Raw genomic sequence first — 25,144 nt, forward strand, 5'->3', positions numbered from 1 at the left:
TGATTGTAGTGTAAAGGTGCAGTGAGTATATCTTCCTGCATGGTATGTGACTTTTGCTAGTGCTGCCTGTCTGTGCTTATTTTCTACTTACTGTCAGCTTATACCTATCCCTTTACTTCTCCTACAAGCCCTACAGGTGTGTGGGGGAGGGGCGTTTCTACTGACCTCACTTATATAGATCACGTATTTGTGAGGTCCGTCACATACAGTTGTGTGCTACTCAGTGCCATATTGTGGGCTGTTGTTCAGCACACCGGTGAGTGCGTTTTACTTCTACCCTGGTGCCAGATATATAATATATTCTGTCATGTCAGACGAGGAGGTTGAGCGCTCAGTGGCTCCGGTGTTGGCCTCCTGCGGACGCTGTTCTGCAGGAGTAGATAGGGAGGATTTGTCACAGGATGGCCTGTGTAGTCGATGCCAGGTGGCTCCTGGCCCATCCAGACCTTCTCTGGCGCAGGAACCACCGTGGGCGATGTTTTCTCAAGTGCTGGTGTCTATTGCGGACCGTCTGTCGGTCCCGACTGCTCTCCCTACTAGGGCGGTGCCCCAGCCGACCATCCCCCATTCCCCGGGTGTCCCGCAGTTATTGCGGAGTCCTCCTGGGTCTCAATCAGTAGGTCCCTATGCGGGGTTGCCTATGTATATACAGGCTTCCCCTGTGCCGCAGCAGCCTGTGGTACCTTTTCAGGCCCCTATGGCGACTCCTCCACCATGGGTGGATGTGCTCTCCAACTCCGTGCAAAATTTGGCGGCCGCTTCCTTGGCTTTTCAGTCAATGTTGCAGACTGACATGCCTTCTAGGATTTCAAAACGCCCACTCATGACACGGGCTGCTCAGGTATCGGACTCAGAGGGTTCCTCAGATGATGGGGAGATCCCTGATGACACTGACTCGGACGCCTCGGTCCAGGAAATGGATACCAAGTCGTCCATTAATGTGCGAGCACTAGTTAGGGCGGTGCGAGCTATTCTTCTTATAGAGGATGAGGCACCGGTTCCTAAGTCGAAGTTTCCTAGTTTCAAAAAAACTAAGGTGGCTTCTGCGATGTTTCCCCTGTCGGATCAGTTGACGGATCATATGGCGGTAGCTTGGCAGGCGCCCAGTAAGAAGCGGTTGGCTTCTAATTACCCCTTCCCTGAGGCACATTGTAAAAAATGGGAAACTCCACCGGCGGTGGATTCCCATGTCACCCGTTTAACTCGGGGCGCCACCTTACCATTACCGTCGATATCCTCGCTGAAGGATCCCACGGACAGGAAAGTTGAGACTTGCTTAAAGTCTATTTACTCCCTCTCCGGGGCGGTGGCCCGACCGTCCATGGCCATCTCCTGGGTGGCCAAGGCCATTGAGGGGTGGGCCAATGCATTGGAAGATACCTTCCCAGACGACGCTCCGGATGTCCAGCGGGCGTTGTTGGGACAAATGAGGGACGCTGCTTCTTACATTGGTGAAGATTCTTTAGATGCTAGTCTGCTGACCTCGCGGGTATCGGCTGCAGCGGTGTCTGGCCGCCGATCCTTGTGGTTGTGGTCCTGGAGAGCGGACTCTGATTCAAAGAAGGGTCTGGAGGCCTTACCTTTCAATGGGGAATTACTATTTGGTCCGGACTTGGACAAAATAGTGGACACCCTGGCTAAATCCAAGTCGGCCTTCCTCCCTTCGGCGGCACTGCCTGCTAAGGTTCGGAGTTCGGCTTTTCGTTCCTTTCGGGTTCAGGGTAAGGCGAAAGGTCAGTCCTTCCCGAGACAGTCTGCGAGTAATGGAGCGTACACACGGTCAGATTTGTCAGACTTGTCAGATTTGTCAGATGAACGACTGAACGATTAAACGATTTGAAAGATTTGAACGATTTTACCAAAGTTTTGAACGATTTGAACGATTTGAATGATTGAACGATTTTTGACTGCATTAAAATGAATGGAATCGTCCAAGTCTGACTGCAAACCCATCAGATGTCAGATATCGTTATCTGACAAACGGGAACGCGCATCGTTGATCGTCCGTCGTTCAGGCATGTCAGATATGTCAGATTTTCCTTCAGATATGAACGACTGAACGATTTTTAAATCGTTATCGTTCATATCTGAAGGAAAAATCTGATCGTGTGTATGCACCATAAGACTGCCTCTAAACCCAAGAAGCAAGCCTGGAGTGCTCGGCGCCCTTCTTCCAAGCAGGAAGATAAACCTGCGGCCTGATGGGACAGGCCTCCCTCTGGGGGACCTCAGAGTGGGAGGCCGACTTCTTCTATTTGCCCAGTGCTGGCACAATACCACCACGGATGCCTGGGTTCGAGAAGTGGTCTCCCAGGGGTACGCCCTGTCTTTTCGGCACAGACCACCCCACCAGTTTTTCTGCACAAGTCCTTCTCAGGACAAGACCAAGGCGTTACAGGTTCAGGAGGCTATAGAGTCCTTGCTGAAAGCAGGGGTCATTGTTCCCGTTCCTCTATCACAACGAGGGACGGGGTATTATTCGTCTCTGTTTCTGGTGCAGAAACCCAATGGTTCTCATCGCCCTATCCTCAACTTGAAGTCTCTGAACAAATTCCTCAGAGTTCCCAAGTTCAGGATGGAAACGTTACGTTCCATCATTCTGGCGATGGAACCGGGGGATTACATGGTGTCCCTGGACATCCAGGACGCCTACCTCCATGTTCCGATAGCATCTTCACACCAGCGGTATCTGAGGTTCGCTATCCTTCAACACCACTATCAGTTCCGGGCGCTACCCTTTGGTCTCTCCACGGCACCGAGGGTGTTCACGAAGATTATGACGGTCATGGCCGCACATCTTCGGAACCAGAATGTACGGCTGCTGCCGTATCTGGACGACCTCCTGTTGCTGGCGAGCTCCCCGGAGGTACTGCTTCAACATCTCCACCTGACGATCGCTTGCCTGCAAGCACACGGGTGGTTGATAAATTGGAAAAAGTCCTCCCTGATTCCATCACAGCGGATGGTTAATTTGGGAGCCCTGCTGGATTCGCGTCAGCAAAGGATCTTCCTGACTCCGGAGAAGGTCGCCTCCCTACAGCTGTGGATACACAGTTGCCTGAGCCGTTGCCGCCTGTCGGTCCATTCGGCTATGAGAGTTCTGGGGTCCATGGTGTCGACATTCGACATGGTGGAATTTGCCCAGTTCCATTCCCGGCCCCTGCAGGGGCTGATTCTATCGGAATGGAACGGGTTACCTCACCGGATCCGCTCTCAGGTGCTGGTGTTGTCTCCGGACGTTCGGCAATCTTTGGCTTGGTGGCTTCAGACAGCTCATCTGGTCGAGGGGCGCCCATTTTGGATCCCGGACTGGGTCCTGCTCACGACGGATGCCAGTCTCCGGGGTTGGGGGGCAGTGACCGGCTCTTTGTCGCTTCAGGGTCGTTGGTCAGCGGAAGAAGCACTTCTCCCCATCAACATCCTGGAACTGCGGGCAGTATACAGGGCCCTGCAGTCGTCCGGCCCCGCTCTTCACGGAAGGGCGGTACAGGTGCAGTCCGACAACGCCACCACGGTGGCGTATATCAACCACCAAGGCGGAACTCGCAGTCAGGCAGCGATGTCGGAGGTGTCTCGTATCCTGACTTGGGCGGAGGGTCACATTCCGGCGATCTCGGCGGTCTTCATCCCCGGAGTCCTCAATTGGGAGGCGGACTTCCTCAGCCGTCACGACGTGCATCCCGGGGAATGGTCGCTTCACCCAGAGGTGTTTCAGCTACTCGTGGACAGGTGGGGACTGCCGGAGCTGGACTTGATGGCCTCCCGTCACAATCACAAGTTGCCCGTTTACGGGTCAAGGACAAGAGACGCAGGCGCAAGTCTGGTGGACGCGCTGTCTGTGAAATGGACGTTTCACCTGGCGTATCTGTTTCCTCCGCTATCCCTGCTTCCTCGGGTTCTGCGGAAATTCAAGCAGGACGGCGGCATGCTCGTGCTGGTAGCTCCGGCGTGGCCCAGACGTCCTTGGTACTCCGATCTCAGGAGCCTCTCCATCGACGCTCCGTACCTTCTTCCTCAGCGTCGGGACCTGTTGTCTCAGGGGCCCTGCCTTTACCCGGATCTGGGTCGGCTGTCTTTGACGGCGTGGCTCTTGAGACAGCCGTCTTGAGGTCTCGGGGCTTCTCCAGTTCGGTTATTGGTACCATGCTCAGGGCACGCAAGCCTGCTTCAGCACGGATTTATCACAGAGTGTGGCACACTTACTTTCAGTGGTGTGAGTCCAGACATTATGATCCTCAGGTGTTCCGAGTTTCTAGGATCTTGGAATTTCTTCAGTCAGGATTGGATCTCGGCTTACGCCTTGCATCTCTGAAGGTTCATGTGTCCGCCTTGTCCGTGTGGTTTCAACGGCGGATTGCAATACTACCAGACGTTCACACCTTTTTCCAGGGTGTTCTCAGGATCCAGCCTCCCTTTGTGCCTCCTGTGGCTCCTTGGGACTTGGCGGTGGTGCTACGGGTCCTGCAGGGTCCTCCGTTTGAGCCTCTTGAGGCGGTGGAGCTCAAGTGGCTGACATTTAAGACGGTTTTTCTCCTGGCAATTGCTTCGGCCAGGAGGGTGTCTGAATTGGGGGCGCTTTCCTGTCGCCCTCCTTTCCTGATTTTTCACCAGGACAGAGCGGTGCTCCCCACTCGTCCTGAGTTTTTGCCCAAAGTGGTCTCGAAGTTCCACATTAATCAGGAACTTGTTGTGCCAGCTTTTCAGTCCCCTGATCTTTCAGCTGGTGAGACTTCCTTAGATGTGGTCCGGGCGCTTAGAATTTATGTAGACCGGACGGCTTCGGTTAGGAAGTCTGATTCCTTGTTTATCCTCTTTGGTTTTCACAAGAGGGGTTGGCCTGCCAACAAACAAACGTTAGCCCGTTGGCTTCGTTCCGTTATTTGTGAGGCTTATGCACAAGAGGGTTTACCTGTGCCAGCCTCTGTTAAGGCTCATTCCACTCGTTCTGTGGGTCCCTCTTGGGCTGCTAGACGTGGCGCTTCTGCTGTTCAGCTGTGTAAGGCAGCCACTTGGTCTTCTATTCAAACGTTTTTGAGGTTCTATGCGTTTGACACCTTCGCCTCTCAGGATGCTTCCTTTGGGCGCCGGGTGCTCTTTTCAGCACAGGAGCGTCCCCGCCCTTAGTTGAACTGCTTTGGGACATCCCCAAGGTCAACCCTGTGGACCCTGAAGTAGAAAACAAGAGATATGGTAAGAACTTACCTTTGTTATCTCTGTTTCTACGAAGTCCATAGGGTCCACAGGGCGCCCGCCCTGACGCACCTGGCTTCAAATGGGCTGTGTGGCTGGTCACCGGTTTTCCGTCTCCTATTGCTGTGAGTATGGTTTCTTGTGTGTTCCAGTCTTCCTTCTCTCTGTTCCATATTCTCCTCCGGCCTAGGCTGCTTACCAACTGAGGTGCCTGTGGCTCGGGGGCGGGGTATAGAGGAGGACCCAAGTGCATCCTGGGAGCTAAAAGCTTAACTGTGTGGTGCCCATGGATCCTGTTCCAGCTATAACCCCAAGGTCAACCCTGTGGACCCTATGGACTTCGTAGAGACAGAGATAACAAAGGTAAGTTCTTACCATATCTCTTGTTTTTCCATCAAAATAGAGCTGTCCTCCGTACTAAGGCGGGTTACCTACCAAAGGTGGTTTCCTGTTTCCATATGAATGAGGAGATTGTATTTCCGGCCTTTCAGTCTTCAGACCTCTCTATAGGTGAAGCTTCCTTGGATGTGCCTTGAGCCCTTCGTATTTACGTGGATCGTACCAGTTCCATCAGGAAATCCGAGTCGCTCTCTGTGTTATATGGGTTTCACAAACGAGGCTGGCCAGCAAACAGACTTTCGCTCGCTGGCTGCGTACGACTATTTCTCAGGTCTATACACAGGCTGGTCTCCCTGTCCCAAACAAGGTGACTGCACTTTCTACTCGGTCTGTGGGACTGTCATGGGCGCTTAGACATGGCGCCTCGGCTGAACAGCTATGCAAGGCAGCCACTTGGTCTTCCGTCAATATTTTTATCAAAACTATGCATTTGATACTTTTGCCTCCCAGGTTGCTTCCTTTGGGCGGCGGATTCTCCTCTCTGCGCAGGAGTGTCCCCACCCTTAAGGGAACTGTTTTAGGAAGTCCTCAAGGTAGATTCTGTGGACCCAATGGACCCTGAAGATGAAAATCAGAGTTATGGTATAACAAACCTTAGAATAACTCCTTTTCTTCGAGGTCCATAGGGTCCACAGAGCACCCTCCCTGACACACCTGGCCTCAGTTGGGATCTGTTCTTTTGCCTTTTTTCGTATCACGGATTCCCTCTTCGTATGTTGAGTGTTTCTTGTGTGCGATATATTTCCTTCTCCACTTTCCATCGCTTGCCGTTAGACTTGTTTACAAACTGAATGCCTGTGGCTTGTGGCGGGGTATATAGGGAGGAGGACCGATACATGCTGGGAGCTGCAAAGCTAGAGCTGTTTGGTGCAATGGATCATTCCACTACATATCCCCCAAGGTAGATTCTGTGGATCCTATGGACCTTGAAGAAAAGGAGTTAACTAATGTATGTTATACCGTAACTCTGATATTCTGTCAATAAAGAAGACTACGGCAGTCTAACCGCAGGTTAAGACACATGGATGTATGAGCTTCACAATAACCAGAATAGCATTGCAACGTTTACCTATGGGCAGTGGCGGCTCCAGGCACGTCGCCCGGAGTGCCATTGTATCCGGCGGGTGCAGGAAACGCCCACTCTCCCTCCCGGCGCTAGTCTGATTATGTAAGCTCAGGGGGAGGGAGAGAAGGGGAGGCAACACAGACGGTGCTGGGCGCAGCAAAGCCTAGCGCCGGCCCTGTCTATGGGACAGAAAAACAGAGGCAGTCTCGCTACTTTTCAATCAGCACTCGTATAGTGATCACCTTATCCCTGTTCTGCTTATGGATCAGTCTACCCTCTCTATAATAATAATTCAGTTGAGCATAAATAGTTATTTATTTAAATGTTTGCAGCTACACATTGAAGCTGCTTTCCTCATATGTTTATCCACTTTGACTTGTAATTTGAATGTCCTGTTCTGGGATCAGGGGTATGCATGTCAGAGTGGCATATACTTAGCTGGGAATTTTTATTTTCCAGTTTGTGGTTTGGATAGGTAGATTAAGCAAGCACAATAGCAGAGATGTTCCATAAGAGCTATGAATGTTAATACCAGGGCAATTACACTTTATATTACATATTTTTTAATCAAACTTGAGAGACAACTTATCACACTTTCTACAATTAGTTGTTACTTTTCTGAACTGTGTCTGTAAGCATTTCAGTTTAATAGTTTTTTTTTTTTTACTCTTTCTAGAATAGATGCTTTTTAATGTACAGTTATTTTTCAGTAGCACTTGCCTTGAATGGGTCCCTGATCCCTTCAGGCGTGTTTAGATGTCTCTATATGTATGCAACTCTAATTAGTTTGCCAGAGTGTCAGATAATTGCTATTTTTAATATTGGCACATATAGTTTACCAATCAGTTAACAGGTTTTGGCACAGGACTATCATGCCAACGTATCGCATCACCAACTTTATCATAGTTGGCTAATACTACTCACTGGTAATTTTCTGAGCAGGCTTCCACATATCTCTTGATATCGAGAACATGCATGTAGTTGCTGGCTATTTTGAGTGACACAGAAATTTGGATCATATTAGTGCTTGCTTACGGCTTATGTGGGCAGATTGCCCATACCTGCCAACAGTCCTGATTCGGACGGATTCAGTATCAGATCAGAATTTTTGTCCTGATTACAGTGTAATTGGGAGGTATGCACTTCTAATTACGGGGTTGTTTTAATTCGCAGGGAAGAAGGCTGGGGTTGGGCCAGCAGTCCTGATTTCAGGAATGAAGTAGTAGGACCTGGTACTAACACCAATTTGTGTTATTGAGTTATTTGTAATAGGGAGAAATTATAGTGAAAACTAAATCTTATTTCAGCATAATCTACCATATAAAAGCGAAAATTTGTCCTTCTGTCTTTCTATACAAATCCACAGTTTACAAGCCAAGATCATGAAATTTTACATACTAGCATATTAAAACAGGGCCGAGGCAATTAAAAAAATTGGAAATCGAAATTAATTACTGTTAATTTTTAATTTATTAAAAACCACAATTTTTGCTGTACACTCATTGTGGGGCCTCACGGCATATCGGTAGGGCCTCGGAGCGAGCGTTTTGTGTTATGTTTTGTCATGATCTTAATGTTTATTATCGAAGAGAGCTTTAGCAAGCTTTCCCAGCATTCTCAGCTGTCTAACTATACCAAATTATGCAACAACATTGACTTCTTTCTTCAAACTGTGTCAATATGATGACTGTGCAAGTACCCTGCTGTACTGTGAACTGTCAAAATATTACACATGGAAAGCTTCTCAAAGTTTTTATGCGCAGAAAACAGGGAGTCGCTGTAGAATGGTCATCCTGGTATCACAGCAACAGATGCTCTTGACCGTGTTTACACTGTACAACCGACACATTTTGAATGCTTCTATCTCCGAAGTTTGCTTTACACCGTTACAGGTCCTACTTCCTTCGGAGACCTTAGGACTGTTGATGGGTAAGTTTGTCACACTTTTCGTGAGGCCTGCCTAAGGAGAGGTTTATTGGAGGATGATGTGTAAACAAACATTCTTAAAATCCCGGGCAACGCCGGGTACTCCAGCTAGTCAGGGATATATGGATGTAGCTTGTTTTATTTGAGGTAGATTTTTTTTTCCTTTTGTAGAGTAGTTTTAGAGATTACAGGATTTTAAGTATTAGAACATGAAACCTAAAGCAAACCAACTTTTGGATTTGGAATTTGTTTTTCCGAAATCCAAAATCCAGAGTTGTGAAAACTAGAAGGAAGAAATGAAGTGAACCAAAGCTGCTTCTTGGTGATGAGTTTTTTGATAGAGATGTGAACAATAAGTTCCTGCATGTACAGTTCCAATGAGGATAAAGAATATAATGAGAGCAATGACAGGCTTATGGTGCGTACACACGGTACGACTTTTATGAGCAATTTGAACGATATCGTTATTGTTCACTTATTTGTAGTCACCAACCTGACAACGACCAACGATGCGCGTTCCTGCATCAACGATAACGATATCTATGGTCTTTCATGCATGCAGGCCAACCGAGATTGTAAAGATTTGCCTGTAAAAAGATAGATATCTATGATAGATATATCAGTAAAGCTATCAGTGTGTACAACCAAAATGGTTTGACCTGCGCTACAGAAAGTTGGAAGGAAAGCTATCAACGATATCTATGGTTGTTCAAGTTGTTCTGTGTGTATGCAGCATTAGTTTGGTCCCTGAACTATTCACTGGGAGACTGAGTCAGAAGTTTTGAAGCAAGAGCCTCAAAAACATTTTTAACCCATTTGCATGAAACTAAGTTGCCCACACTCCTCCCATCTACATGCTTGGGTTTGTTTCATTTTTTCTTTTGAAACTAGATAATAGCTGCAAAATAGTCATGCTCTCATAATATGTATTATTATACTATTACCGTCTTTTAAGATCATAAAGTTAGCAAACTTCCTGTTATTATTCACATTCTCTTCCACATGCATGAATGTTTGCCTTTCATATGGTGTTTCTCTTTCATTTCAAGAATGTACAAAACAGTGCTAGTATATTGAAATATTGGAATTTTATAAAATGATCAAACATTTTACTTACAAGTGCAAAATGTAAAAGTGAAGTTTGCGATGTCAATTTGTTTATGCTGGTCTGAGCTAGGTGCAGGCTTAGCCAAGTAGACTACTTACTTAAATCTGAACTGTTTGGTTTTTTGTTTGTGGGGGGAATTTTGTGCCTTTTTTTTTCCCTTAACTCATTTGTATCTGACCCAAAATCTCAAATTTCAACCCTAATCAATAAATTATTAATATATATTGCATGAAATAAATACATAATACCCACACCCACAAACACGTCAGTACTAGACTTGATGCGGGATTCTGAAAGAACATCTTTTTTTTTGTAAAAATAATCTCTAGATTAAACACCCATCATTTCTATACTGCAACTCTAGTACAGTCGACACTGTACAGGAACTACAGTTAATATGGAATGGGTGTACCATTGAAGTTGGTGTAGACATCTCCCTTTCTCAGTAACAGATCTAGTTAGTTCATATTGGTCACACATGCTTAGATATTACAGGGAACTGGTTTTATGGGAAAAAAAAAACATGCTTAAAAGCTGATCATTAGCATATTGGTTTGTGAGCAGGTACTGTTTATCATTTCAGTTAAAGCTGGGATAACTGGCTTGCAGAGTATACTACAAAGATTACAGCTCACTACATCTCTGTGATGGCAGAGGTCAAATCAAGCACTTACTGTAGTCCTTTTTGTTAGCCGTGTAACATTCAGGGCTTATTCCTTAAAATAAATTAATAGCCAATGGACTTTAAACATGAAAAATAAAACTACTGCATGTAGTGCATAAATGTCTTCATTAATTTATGACTACATATGATTTAAAATAAATAAAACCGGTCCTTAATTTTGTGATGATGCTCTTTAATGTAAATTTCTTGTGTAATTTTGCTGTATTAGTCATATGTAATCCCCTTTTTTTTTTAGGTCATTATTTATGGTTTCCCCTCACAGTGAAGAAACTGTGGCACCTGTAGTAAAATAGATTAATTGTAAAATTGTGTTTTCGTGAAGGGAATAGGAAGACATTTGGTATAGTGCTATACCCATGTAGGGATTAGCTTATTTTGCACACAGATACAATTTTATATATATTCTCATGATTCTCAATTACCATTTTCAGGTACAAAATAAATTCTTCTTACAATTATACTGAATTAAGATCCTGTGATCCTATATTTACCTATTTTTCCTTCTTTTTTTTTTTTTTTATTAAAAAGACTGAAACTGATCTTGGATCCTCAGGAGGGAGAGCAAGAATAATCCATAAAGAGTCCGACATAATCACTGCTTTTGCAGTAAATAAAGTATGTATACTGCTACCTTCTGCTCCTTCATAATGTAACCATGAATTTTCCTAAAATAAGATTGAATGGGATGCGGTCACAATCCCAGAACGACGCGGGATTTTAGGGCACCCCGGGGGGATTTAGGGTTATGCACCCCCCGGGAGGGTTAGGGTTAGACTAGGGGAACGGGGGGGTTAGGCACCCCCGGGGGAAGGTTGGGGCTAGGCACCTCCCCCGGGAGAGTTAGGTTTAGGGTGCGGGTAGGGGGACGTTAAGCACCCCTAATGGAGATTTAGGGAGGGGTGGGTTAGGTAGTTAACTCACCTCCGTCGGGATCTCCGCTGTTCAGCCTGCCGGTGTCGGGATCTCGACCGCCGGGCTCTCGTCTGGCGGTCATTCATACCGATCCCGATTGAACACTAAATAGAAATTTAGCTTGTCAGTAGGTCGTCTTAAACTTTTTTTTATTTCTTTCATACATTTACATCTACTGATTTTGTTTTTTGCAATATTTGTCTGTACTGTATTAGCCGTGTAATTAAATCATAGCCTCAGCAGATTTTCTTCTTGGTGCTTCTGATGTATATTTTGTTTGTGCCAACCTGCTACAAATGAATATTTCTTGTTACTGCTGTACCATGTTGATCCACTAATCCAGTAGTTCTCAGCTCCAGTCCTCAAGTACCCCCAACAAATAATATTTTAAACATTTCTATCTATGGAGACAGAAGGTATAATTACTGACACATGAAAATAGATTAGCTTACCTATGCATGACTAAAGAAATACAGAAAACATGACCTGTTCGGTATTTGAGGACTGTAGTTGAGAAATAGCTAGTGATACTTATCGATGATATGGACTTTATTGGCTGAACTATTTATCTGTTCTGCTCATGGTTTCTATATGGGGGTGAGCTTAGCTTTCTACCATGAAGATTTAATTTATTGGTTATAAAATGTCTGTATTTCTATTCTAATTTAAGGCCAACAGAAACTGTGTTGCGATCGCTTCCAGCCATGATATTCAGGAACTTGATGTGTCTGCAATCTTGGCCACCCAGATTTATTCATGGATTGATGATGAATCTGAAATGGAAAATAAAGGGTATGCATTTCTTTTAGTTCATTTATGTCTTTTTGAATTTTTGCCAAAGTAATCAGTGCTTAAACAAAGCAACTCATTGTGCTCTTTCAGGTATTGCCTGAAACAGAATAATGGTTACAGTATATCCAAAACAAAAAAATCCTACCCAAATTTCACAAAATAATGGCAGCAGCATTAATATAATACTAGAGAATCTTGGCGGTAACTGCCTTAGTTATGGAGGATATCATGGAATTAGTTACTGAGGATATAATGGAGATGAGTCCGTAATTTGATGGTATTTGACATAAAGTGTCCTGCTAAATATGGTGGAACAACCACATTTGGGCAACAAAACCTTTCCATTGTGACAGCAGTCTGAAAGATGGCCTTATCCTTCTCTACCATGAAGTGTAGGGCACCACAGTTCAAACATTACACGGCCATAGGACCCAAAGAGTAGTATTGTGGCCAATATGTTATGCCCAATGCAAGCGCTTTATCAGTTGATCTTGTTATATGTTGTTTAACAACTTTGAACTGCACACTCTGAGCGACCTGTAAGGGTTCCACCACGACATCGTCCTCGAGGTCGGGCCTCTAGGCATGTTTGGTGTAAACAATGTAAGATGAATTGAATGAAGACGCGCTAATAAATATGTGGCTGCAAATAACTGTCAGTTTCCAGCCACCCAGCAGATCACATGTTCCAGGTCAACCAGCAGAGTGAAAGTTCACCAACTGTCACGTTTTCCAGAGCACAATGGTGATGTATTGTAAATGGCAAGATCACGTTTTGCCACGTAACTCCGAAACGAAGCAACCAATAACAATGCCAATGTTTTTCTGCAAATCTACAGACCAATAACTTTAATTTGGTAGACGATGTGCCCTGCTTAGACACTGGCATCATAGAAATATGTCACTTATAAAAGTCGTCCTTATTATCGTTTTGTTTTTCTTCCATTGTGTTCAATATGTTCTATAGGTGTTTCTTCTACAGCTGTGGGTAAAAGTCTGTCCATTAAATATGCTTTCAGTAATCTATCTGTAAATACTCATCTAGCTGTAGAATTACTATTTAACATTAGTTTGCATCAAAGGCTGTGTATAACCAAGGTGGACAATGAGCATAAAGTCTCTGATATGGCCATCCTGTTCTTTCACTCTCATGGCCAGGGCCGGATTAAGGTCTGTGGGGGACCCTGGACAACAAACTTGTGGGGGCCCCTATATACCACCGTTTCTCATCACCCTAGGATTTTTTATTCTTTCTATACACCTTAATGTCCCTCTTGCAATGCCCACTGTAGAAGTGCCCCTTATGCAATGTCCCCAGTAATGGTCCCCCCAATACAGTGCTCCATATACAGTGCCCTCTGTAGTAGTCCCCCCTATGCAGTCCCCCTGTAGTAGTGCCCCCAGTACTAGTCTTCCCTATGCAGTGCCCCTTATATAATGCCACAGTAGTGGTCCCCCCTATACAGTGCCCCCAGTAGTTGTCCACCGTATGCATTGCCCGCAGTAGTAGTTCCCCCCTATGCATTGCCCACAGTAGTAGTTCCCCCCCTATGCATTGCCTGCATTAGTAGTCCCTCCTATACAGTGCCCCTAGTAGTAATCCCCCTATGTAGTGTCCTTTATATAGTGCCCACAGTAGTATTCCCCCAAAAGCATTTACCCCCAGTAGTAATCCCCCCCATGCTCTGCCCCCAGTAGTAGTCCCCCCTATACAGTGCCCCCAGTAGTAGTCCCGCCCCCCATACGGTACCCCAGTAGTCTACCATGCTCTGCCCCCAGTAGTAATCACCACCTATACAATGCCCCAGTAGTAGCCCCCCTATGCATTGCCCCCAGTAGCAAACATACAGTGCCCCCATGAAGTGGCCCCCCCCTATATAGTGACCCTTGTAGCTGCCCTCCCATACAGGGACGCCTGTAAGGCCACCCCCATGCAGTGACAGTGCCCCACACACACAAAAAAAAAAAAAAAAGCTTACCTGAAACCCCGCTCCTGACGCGAGTCCCGGCTCTTCTGTTGCACAGTTGGGAGAGACGTCAGCGTCATGACGTCTCTCCCATCATCACCAGCAGCAGCCAATGAGAGTCTGTCTGACTCTCATCGGCTGCTGTAACATACACACAGCTGCCGCCAGCAGCTGTGTGTATGTTACTGTGTAGTGTGGCTGCGCTCACTGCACGGTCTATACTACACTAGCGGAGGGGACACTAGCGGAGGGCGCACACAGCGTACCGCTGCTAGTGGGGGCCCCTCTGTTTATGGGGGCCCATGGATTATTACGACCGCCCCTGTCGCCCCCCCCCCCTTAATCCGGCCCTGCTCATGGCGCAGCAGGTTGCCCTGTTAGGAGAGATGTGCATTAGTAAAGAAACAAGCCGACCGTGACTGACAGTTTGCCACACTTCCTTTGCAAAATTATGCTGTGTAGATTGGGGATCTGTGCACGAGCAAACAAATGGCATAGAACAAAAAAAAAAGACAGACACACAACATCCGGAAAGTATTCACGACGCTTCACTTTTTCCAAATTTTGTTATGTTACAGCCTTATACCAAAATGGAATAAATTCATTTTTGTCCTCAAAATTCTACACACCATACCCCATAATGACATTGTGTAAAAAGTTTTTGTTTTTTTTAGATTTTTGCAAATTTAATTAAAAAAACAAAAAAAACCACTAAGAAATCTCATGTACATAAGTATTCACGGCATCCTGTTTCCACTGATCATCCTTGAGATGTTCCTACAGCTTAATTGGAGTCCACCTGTGGTAAATTTAGTTGATTGGACATGATTTTGAAAGGCATACACCTGTCTATATAAGATCCCACACTTGACAGTGCATGTCAGAGCACAAACCAAGCATGAAGTCCAAGGAATTGTCTGTAGACCTCCGAGACAGGATTGTCTCGAGGCACAAATCTGGGGAAGGGTACAGAAAAATATCCGCTGCTTTGAAGTTCCCAATGAGCACAGTTGCCTCCATTATCCGTAAATGGAAGAAGTGCGGAACCACCAGGACTCTTCCTATAGTTGGCCGACCATCTAAAGTGATCGATCGGGGGAGAAGGGCCCTAGTCAGGGAAGTGACCAAGAACCCGATGGGTTCCTGAGGGTTAGGTACACGCACATCTAAAACATAAGTCCGCATGGGCAACATTCACTTTGTGCACATTGTGAATGTCGACGTTTGACATGTTGACCTCCAAACAATGTCGACATTCTAAACGTTGTTAATATTCTACAGTGGTGCCTGAAAGTTTGTGAACCCTTCAGAATTTACTATATTTCTGCTGAAATTTGGCCTAAAACTACCCCAGATTTTCTCACAAGTCCAAAAAGTAGATAAAGATAACCAAATAAAACACGAGACAAAAAAATTAGACGCGCTAATTTTTTTTTTTTATAAAATGATCCAATATCACATATCTGTGAGTGTCAAAAGTATGTGACCCTTTAGGTTTAACAGACATTTTTGAAGGTGAAATGACAATCAGGTGTAAGTGGACAACCTGTCTTTTTAAAAGAACAGGGATCTATCAAAGTCTGATGTTCACAACGCGTTTGTGGAAGTGTATCATGCCATGAACAAAGGAGATTTCTGAGGACCTCAGAAGAAGAGCTGTTGATGCTCATCGGGTTGGCAAAGGTTACAAAAGCATCTCTAAAGAGTTTGAACTCCACCATTCAACAGTCAGACATTGTGTACAAATGGAGGAAATTCCAGACCATTATTACCCTCCCCAGGAGTGGTCGATCAACAAAGATCACTCCAAGAGTGTTCGCAAGGTCACAACGGAACCCAAGGTAATCTCTAAGCAACTGAAGGCCTTTCTCACATTAGCTAATGCTAATGTTCATGAGTCCACCACCAGAAGGACACTGAACTGTAATGGTGTGCATGGCAGGATTGCAAAGAGAAAGCCGCTTCTCCAAAAAGAACATTGCTGCCCGTCTGCAGTTTGCCAAAGATTACGCAATGTTTTGTGGATAGATGAGTCCAAAATAGAGCGTTTTGGTTTAAATCAGAAGCGTTATGTTTGGAGAAAGGAGAACACTGCATTCCAGCATGAAAACCTCATACTATCTGTGAAACACGGTGGTGGGCCTGTTTTGCTGCATCTGGCCCAGGACGACTTGCCATCATTGATGGGACAATAAATTCTGAATTATACCAGAATATTCTAAAGTAAAATGTTAGGAAATCTTTCCGAGCTGCATCTCAAGAGAACGTGGGTCATACAATAAGACAACGGCCCAAAGCACACAAGTCTTTTGACCAAAGAAAGGTTAAAGAAGAATACATTTAAAGTTTTGGAATGGCCAAGTCAAAATCCTGACCTTAATCCAATTAAAATATTGGAGAAGGACCTGAAGCGAGCAGTTCATGGGAGAAAACCCATCAACAAAACAGAGTTGAAGCTGTTTTGTATGCAAGAATGGGGTAAAATTCCTCCAAGCTGATAATCAGGACAAATCAAAAATTACCGGAAATGTTTAGAAGCAGTTATTGCTGCACAAGGGGGTCATACCAGATACTGAAAGCCAAGGTTCACATAATTTTGCCACTCACAGGCTCATTTTTTTATTGTCTCATTTGCTTGAGTTGGTTCTCAATATCTACTTTTAGGACTTGTGTGAAAATCTGAAGTAGTTTTAAGCCAAATTTCAGCAGAAATATAGAAAATTCGGAAAGGGTTCATAAAAAACTTTCAAGCACCACTGTACCTCTCTCCTTAGTGCAGTGGATCCCAATCCTCTTTGAATCACGGCACCCTAGAGTATCAGCATTTTTTCATGGCACCCCTAGGGTAAAAGTTTCTTATTGAGAAAGTGTGCAAACATTATTAAATTAAGTAAATTATACCTATATGTAATCTTGGGTTCAGTTATGTGGTGGTAGACATGGTTGGGTTTCAGTTTGGGTTTGTCCACATATTTTATGATTGGCAGCCACCAGTTCTGATTTTACCTATCACATGGACCATAAATAATTTGATTTGGTCTGGAACCACCAACCTGTGGCACACCTGCAAGTGTCCCAAGGTGCCCCAGGGTGCCCCAGTACCCAGTTTGGGAACCACTGCCTTAGTGTTAGAGATCCATGAGAAAACAGATCTCTGCGTACACACAGCTTTTGAATATTCTGCAGTTCTCTCAGCACGACCTCATGCTCCGGAGCATACACCGCACAAACACTTCATCTGCAAAATAGACTTGCGTCTATATTTATTTTGTGTACTTTTTAATATTTGTTTTTTTTATATGTGTTCCCCTTGTTCATACAGAACCCTTGTGGTGCCTTTTAAATAAAAGCTAGTAATAATGTATTATAATGTTTTCATAGAACTGACGATTTCTTGGTTGTACACACCCGTGATGATCTTTCAGCTGTTCAGGGCTCCACTCCTTACACCCACAGCAATCCAGGCACACCTATCAATATGCCTTGGCTAGGAGGAGTTCAAACTGGGAGAGGTGCAACTGTGGTAAGTGTCGCTAAAAATGTCTTTCACTTAATGCCTTAATTTTTTGTGCGTGTGTGGAATGTCATCATTTGGTGAATGTGCCTACTGAAATTCCTGTATATCCTATTTACCTGAATCCCAGCAATGTGCGGCAGCATTCCATTTCTCTAAGTACAGCACATTATGATACTTGTAACTTGCTTTAAAATGTTTGATTAGAACACATGGCATTTATGTGTTGTTGCAGCGCTTCCAGTGTTCATTTCCTGAACTTGTGAATTAGTGTTAGGCACAAGGCACACCACTTTCAATTTGGGGTATATTAAAAAAAAAAAAAAAGCTATTTTACAAGAAATGGACAAATTACCTATTAAAGAAAAAAAAAAAAAAACAACCAGCTCATCTCAGTAGATATACTTTAGACCCTCTACTTTTATTTGTCATTTTTTGAAATGGGAGCACACAGCTATGGTGGGATAGGTAAAGCTGTGTTTCTTCTTCCTCCATTAGGGGACACAGGGATGACTCTGGGTATATCCTGGAGAGGAGAGTCTGGGCACCAAATAGTTAAACTTAAGTTCCCATCAGCACAAGTTCACTCTCCTCTATTCCCCAACCCCAGCCACTGGCTGCCAGTTCTAGTTTGGTGCTAGCAGGAGCTGACACGGTTTTCATGGGGGCTGCTTTAGGCGGTCCCCCATTACTTTAATTGTATTCGTTTTTTTGGGTTTTTTTTAGAGTGGCAGTGAAAGGCGTCCTATAGAACGCCCTCACTGACTCATCACTTACCTCAGCCCCGGTGACTGGGTCAGTGGCTCCGGCTGCGGACTCCTGCACACAGGAGAGACATCTCCCGGAGCTGTAGCTGGCCGTACATTGGCGGACAAGGTAAGAGTGGCTCCCTGCTGGTGGTGCGGGAGATCACCGGCAGTGCTGTTCTGGGGGCTCCGGTTCTCCCGCTTCGACCACTAGACCTCCAGGGCACCTCATGAACAAGACACTTAGCAGTGGCGGCCATTTGCTATGGGGTCCGGACCAGACTGGGGGGGGGAACTCCTCCTGTTAGATCCTCCCCCCGTTAGATCCTCCCCCCAACCCAAAATGCTTCCTCTAGTAGACAGGCTGCCTTTGGTGCACTACTTTAATTTCTCACTTGAGACTTCTGTCATGCGGGAAAAAGGGCTTTCCAGACGTGTCATTTGTACCATGCTTAATGCTCGGAAGCCCTCATCGGCGAACATCTATCACCATGTTTGGCGCACTTATTTTGATAGGTGTTCTGCCAGGGGCTTCAATCCCAGGTCTTTCCGCCTCTCAGGCGTTCTTTCTTTTTTGCAGATGGGGCTGGATTTGTGTTTCCGGCTCTCTTCTTTGAAGGTACATGAAGCGGTCTGATGTGCTAACTTTTTTTCTGGGAGTTCTCCATGTCCAGCCACCCTTTGTTCCTCCGGTGGCTCCTTGGTACCTGTCTTTGGTTCTTAGGGCTCTACTACTGTTTGCTCCCTTTGAGCTTTTGGATACAGTGGACTTGTGTTGGCTTTCATGGAAGACCTGTCTTTCTGCTTGACATCTCATCAGCTCGGCAAGTATCCGACTGGAGCGCCTTATCTTGTGCTCCCCATTTCCACTTGGATCAGGCCGTTCTGAGAACTTGCTTGGGTTATTTTCCCAAGGTTGTGCCTCGTTTTCATGTTAATCAGGAGATCGTGGTTTCATCTTTCAGCATTCCAGATTCTTCACCAGAGGAGGCCTCTTTAGATGTTGTGAGGGCTCTCCGGATTTACGACAGGACCAGAGATTTCCACAGGTCGGATTCTTTGTTTGTCTTGTATTATTTTCACAAGCGGAGCTGGCCAGCTACTAAGCAGACTTTGGCCTTGCCATAGGCTTGTTAACTTAAACTGGCTGCCGGTGGCTGAGGGCGAGGTATAGAGGAGAGGGAGCCTGGGCTGATGGGAACTGCAGCTTAACTATTTGGGTACAGCTTGGAGAGGAGAATTTGGGCACCAGAGTCATCCCTTCTGCCCCCTATGGAGTCGAAGTAAAGGATTTTACCGGTAAGATCTTAATTCTCCTGTTTTTCTGACCCTCTAGTTGGCAACAGTATGTATTCAGAGGCAAAGCAGTATTATGTGTGTCATGCTTTCTATATGACATGCATTCTGAGCAGTACATCTTAATAGGATTGAATAAATGTTACTCAGTGATGATCATCCCGAGTTCACCTCAACCTCCCCAATTTCTGTTCCAAGGCCTTGCCCTATACCCTTATCCTCAACAGTTGTCCATATGGGTAAGTTGTACCTGTAGGCGAATGTAGAATGTCTTTAAATACGTCCATCGAATGCACCATCAAAACTAGCACCTACCCCATACTAGGTGCAAATTCTCCGTCAGAGAATGGACTCCAGTGTAAGCAGTTTTGCGCCTGAGTTTGGAACCAGTTATGCGACACGCCTGCAGCACTCCCATAACACGCCTAAAAGACATTGCATCTCCATGAGTTTGAACAGCTATTGCCCAGGAATGCCCAATACATTTAAAAAAAACATTTGAGATCGTGCATCTCAATTGCCACTGAAACTATATGCCTACACTTTTTAGCTACTTACAGTTGAAAAAACATCGATCATGTCTATGCTTGTGGGTGAGGTATATTGGCACAGGCTTAAAGAGACAGAGCCTTCCCCAAGCATTGCAAATAGTGGACACCTGGCTGACAGGCTGGTGCATGAGAAATGTGACCACAATTTGTTTTTTATTTAAAATAATAGGCTTTAATCCATTTTACTCTTCATACATGCTCTGTACCCCCCCTGTAACACCAAGATCAATTTTGTCTAAATCAGGGAGTGTTAGTATGTGATATATAATGCAATATATGGAACTAATAGACTACCAAAACAAAGTCGTAATTGTAATGGAGAGAACATAACATTTTAGTTCTATAGATAAATTAATAATGTTTTATCAAATTGTTCTGCTTAGGAATTGGGAGAAAGCCCGCTCAGTAAGAAAGGGCAGTGCCTCCTTTTCTACACACAAGCAAATATTGCAGTATCATGCCTGCATCTAGCAGGTATGGTAGTGTTCACATCAGTGGTGGATTTCCCGCTAGGCAACAAAGGCACCCGCCTAGGGCCCGGCGAGTTCCAGGGGGCCCTTGGCCAGGGTTGTACATAGGACATTTCCAGCGGAACGCTAACCCCGCAAAAAGTGTCAGAGTGCACAGCGTGCTGTGCTGGCTTCCCGAAGACTACGGCGGGTGGTAGATGTATAATCGCTGCGCTAACAGCAGAGTGCCGGGTGCCGGCTCCAGGACCAGGGGCTGATTCTAGCTCTGCTGTGTTGCGCATGTGATGTATAACTGGCGGCGTGACGTCATACATCACGCTGTCTCACTTACGCACACAGTGCAAATGTAGCCACCGAATAATCACTGAAGCTGCTGTTGTGTGCCGGTGCAATCGCAGGCTGATGCTAAAGGCAAGTGAGGGAGTGGATCACTGGTCACTATAGAGCTCCTTCTGCAACCTTCCCTGCAGTTCTTTAAGGTGAGGTAAGGTCACACAGTTTTCAGGGAGGGGTGGGGGCAATGAATTAATGTATGTTTTATATATTTCCTGTGGGGGCAATGAATTAATGTATGTTTTATATATTTCCTGTGGGGGCAATGAATTAATGTATGTTTTATATATTTTTTCCTTTGGCGGACAATGTGTGCGTATTTTTTTTCCTGTGGCAGACAATGGGCCTTATTCAGCAGTGCACGATAGGCTCCGGACCCGTACAGCACATGTGCAGTATGGGTCCTGCATGTTCACATGCAATCCGGCAACAGATTGTCAGTCATTGACAGTCTGCTGCCGTTTATGGGCAGGAGGGGGCGGCGACGGCCTCCGTTTTCCCACGAGTCAGTTAGGCCCGTATTCAATATTTTTCGCGTCCGCATTACTTTTTCGCCTGCCCAACTTTTCGCCTACATTGCGTGTTTTGCAGGCGAAAGAGTATCGTGCGCTTCCCCGCTTATCCCGTATTCAATTTGAAAGGACGTGAAAGCGGCACCCGGCGAAACTGAAACAGGCAAAGTGCTGTCAGATTTGGGGAATTCAGCCTGACACCCCAAAAAAGATGCACTGCCATGGGGGATCACTATGGGTACCCCCGAATAGTCCTGCTGGCCACTGTAAATAGTCTCAATAGGTGCTATATAGCGTTTTTGCAGAAGTGGTGAAGAATACCATTTAGCAGTGTTTTTTGAAGAAAATAACTAGTCCCAGCAAATTTGGGGTACTTGAAAATGAGGGCCAGCATTTTTAAAAGTTGCTAAAGTGTAGTTAAAAAAATCGTAAAAATCCATCTTCTGCAAGCACCTGCAATCGAAAAAACTCCTGGGGCATACTTGGGAACCCCCTGGAGTCTATTTCACTAGTTTTTAACTTTGTCCCCCAAACTTTGTTGTTGTTTTTTTTTTCACCCCCAAATTGAATGCCATTTTTTGGGGTATCCTTAAGTCTTTTTAAAAAAAATTTGGACAGTTTAAATTTTGGGGACTGTCTTAAGGCTGCACGGGGGTTCCCACAATGTTGCACCCCAAAACCACAATTCTGCACTTTTTTCCGCCTGCTATTCATAGGCGAAACTATTCCACCTATTACATTGCATTGACTTTCCGCCTAGGTGGAAAGTATTTCAAATTGAATACGGCAATACTTTTTCGCCTGGCGAAATGACGTCATCGGCAAAACTTTTTTGCCAATCTCGGCTTTTCGCCTTAAATTGAATATGGGGCTTAGCCGGCTTATGTTATCGCATTGTGATCACTATGCCGCCACAGCAGTACATAAGGTCGCCCACCTTACCTTACCTTACCTTACACACATCTGTAATGTGTAGTAAGACTGCGAAACCATCGGTACAATCAAGTACCATCGCAGCCTCATGCAGACTTGCACAAGCTGTGACCTTACTCAGGAATTGCTAACCTCGTCACACGCTTTGAGTATGAGTAAGACATTGCAGTGTATAATTTATGCACACCCATGCAACGGCATCCAAACTCACTGGAACGCCTGCGTTTCTCCGACCATCCCCACGTCTCCACCCCCAAACGACACTGTCAATCACTCAGTGATGGGTCTGCGTAGCCACTGTGATCATAGTCCCGGTCGCAGTTGGAGGTTCGCGCATGCGCACTGCGATGCAGATGCATGCGCAGTAATCAACAATTGGCTGATTGCGAGCATATAAGCAGTTGCGTTCCCTGCTGAATCAGCCACAATGTATGTATATTTTTTTCCCCGAGGTGGACAATATGTCTCTCATTGTTTGCGGGAGGGGGGCCCCAAACCGGTATCTTGCCTAGGGCCCAATAAGGTCTAAATCTGGCTCTGGTTCACATAGAGTATCTGATCTTTCTATTATCTAAGTACAGTGGCAAAAATGAAATCCATACATGCCATTAATTTCAATACTTTGGAATGTTTATGGTATATTGTTATCAATCGATATTCTGAATGTAACAATAAGGTGTTGTAGACCATTTAACGGTGTACAGGTTTAGATTTGTCATAGAGTACCATCATACCCAAACCAGTTTTTTACCTTTTAATGTATTTGTTTTTTCTTTTTTGTTTTACAAGAAACTTATACATGTCTCACGTATGCAAAATGTTTACACTATTTATTTTGTTTCTTACAGCTAATAAAGAAAACAATCAAAGATGTCCGAAGGATGGCGTCCCATCCAACCCTCCCCTACTGTGAGTTATTATCTGTGTGCATAAAATGGTCCTGGTATATGGCTGGAGTAATGCAATACAGTAGATTATTCTAATATTTAAAGCTGCACTGTTAATGCTTTTTGTAAGAGTCATATTAGTAAAATTGTTGCAAAATAAGTGAGCAATATTTGCATATTTTGTATAAGATTGAGCCCCTGGTTATGCTAATGTTACTAGAATAGCTATTTTAAAATAGAGTTACTGGTGAACAATACTTGATTTATGTGGTCTGTTTGTATAGATCTAACTGGAGCTCAAGATGGTAGTGTAAGGATGTTTGAGTGGGGTCATGCCCAGCAGATAACATGCTTCCGGACAGGTGGAAATTCCAGAATAACACGGATTAAGTTTAACCACCAGGGAAACAAGGTACATATTATTATGTATTTATGGGAAAATACTAAACAGAAAAGCAGAAAAAAACAGAATAACAAATGCAGAGTTATTTTTACACCTACTGTATAGAATTGTTTTTATTGATGGATTCATATTTCAGTGGCTTTGAATCATTTACAAAATGCAATGCGCTAAATCTGGTCATTGGCGTGTGACTGTGACCTCTTCATCCTTCCTGTTCTAAACTTTAGCTCTTTCCTTTGCTGTGATGCTTACTTTCCATGTTGTGCCCAATAAACTCAGCTTTAGGAAAAATACCTATACTACCCTAACTTCAACTAATTGATTTACTACTACCAAATTGTTGTCATTCTTGTTCAGGGTCCATAGGGATCCACAGGGATACCTTAGGGAAAATGTGTTTGGAGTGATCCAGGCACCAAACAGTTAAGCTTTCAGTTCCCAGGATGCCTCAGGTCCTCCTCCACATATACCTCGGCCCTGGCTACAGGCACTCAGTTTTGAGTTTGTTGCGGCAGGATTCAGACACACCTTTTATAACAGGGGGACTGCTCAGGCAGTCCCAAGCTTTTTATTTTAGGATTTGTTTTTAGTTATTTTTATTTTATTTTTTACTATTAGAGTAAGCAGCGCTAGGCATCCTAGAGGACGCCTGTGTTGCTCCATCTAGCCCCGCCGTCGCCGCAACACCAGTAACCGGACTGGTGATTTTGGTGGGCACCAGCGGTGCTTGGCTGGCGGCGAAGTTGGGACCCGGGACTGCAGCCGGACACACGGGAACGCAGTCCATGGCCACTGTAGTGGGGCGACCACTGCGTTTGCTCCACCACTAGTCCACCGGGGCAAGTCAGTCTGGCGTGGGGGACAGTGGCGGTGGCCATGTATAAGGCTAGCACACCCGGGGTTTGTTACAGCATGGGTGAGGTAGACTCTCCCTGGCAGTCCCTCCCCCAGCCCAGACGCCGATCCCACTGAGGTTTTCCCGCGTCTGGGTTATGAGTCGCACAGCGACCGCTATCATTGTTGTGCAAAAGCTGCTGGTCTCAGGAGGTTATCATCTGATCTCCCTGTATACCTCTCCCCAGAGGCCAGGTTATAAAGTGCTCAAAATTCTACCAAGCCGTGTGCTTTGAGTAGTTGATTCAGGGCCCATTGCAAGTATATTGTACATGCATTGGATGTGACTTTTGCTAGCTCTGCTGTGTTGTTACTTCTTTTAGTTTCTGTACGGTCAGGTATAACTATCATTACTGTTTCTCCTCACCCCTTTGCTACAGGTGTGTGGGGAATTTTTTTGTTTTTTTAAATTGTTCTTCACATTTATTTTGTTGTTTGTGAAGGCAGTCACAATTGCACTTATTATGTCTATGAATAAGAGTAAACCGGAAACTGAGCCCCCAGGTGCTGGTTTCATGTAAAAGTTGTTTGGCGGGCTTGTCCCCTCAGGACTTTATAAC

The 25,144-nt window shown here is 45.1% G+C and overlaps 1 protein-coding gene across 1 annotated transcript in view; it reads left to right on the forward strand.

Annotated features, from left to right (window-relative positions):
* Positions 1–25,144, forward strand: part of LOC148521421 (dmX-like protein 1) — a 69,873-nt gene that overhangs the window by 23,313 nt on the left and 21,416 nt on the right. The window contains exons 9-13 of the mRNA XM_088475142.1: positions 10,903–10,989; positions 11,957–12,078; positions 17,427–17,568; positions 23,249–23,309; positions 23,572–23,699. Coding sequence (XP_088331268.1) covers positions 10,903–10,989; positions 11,957–12,078; positions 17,427–17,568; positions 23,249–23,309; positions 23,572–23,699 — 540 coding nt within the window. The remainder of the gene's footprint in view (positions 1–10,902; positions 10,990–11,956; positions 12,079–17,426; positions 17,569–23,248; positions 23,310–23,571; positions 23,700–25,144) is intronic.

Source organism: Taudactylus pleione, unplaced genomic scaffold (assembly GCF_031769625.1).
Source record: "Taudactylus pleione unplaced genomic scaffold, aTauple2 ptg000162l, whole genome shotgun sequence".
NCBI classification, from domain to species: Eukaryota; Metazoa; Chordata; class Amphibia; order Anura; family Myobatrachidae; genus Taudactylus; species Taudactylus pleione.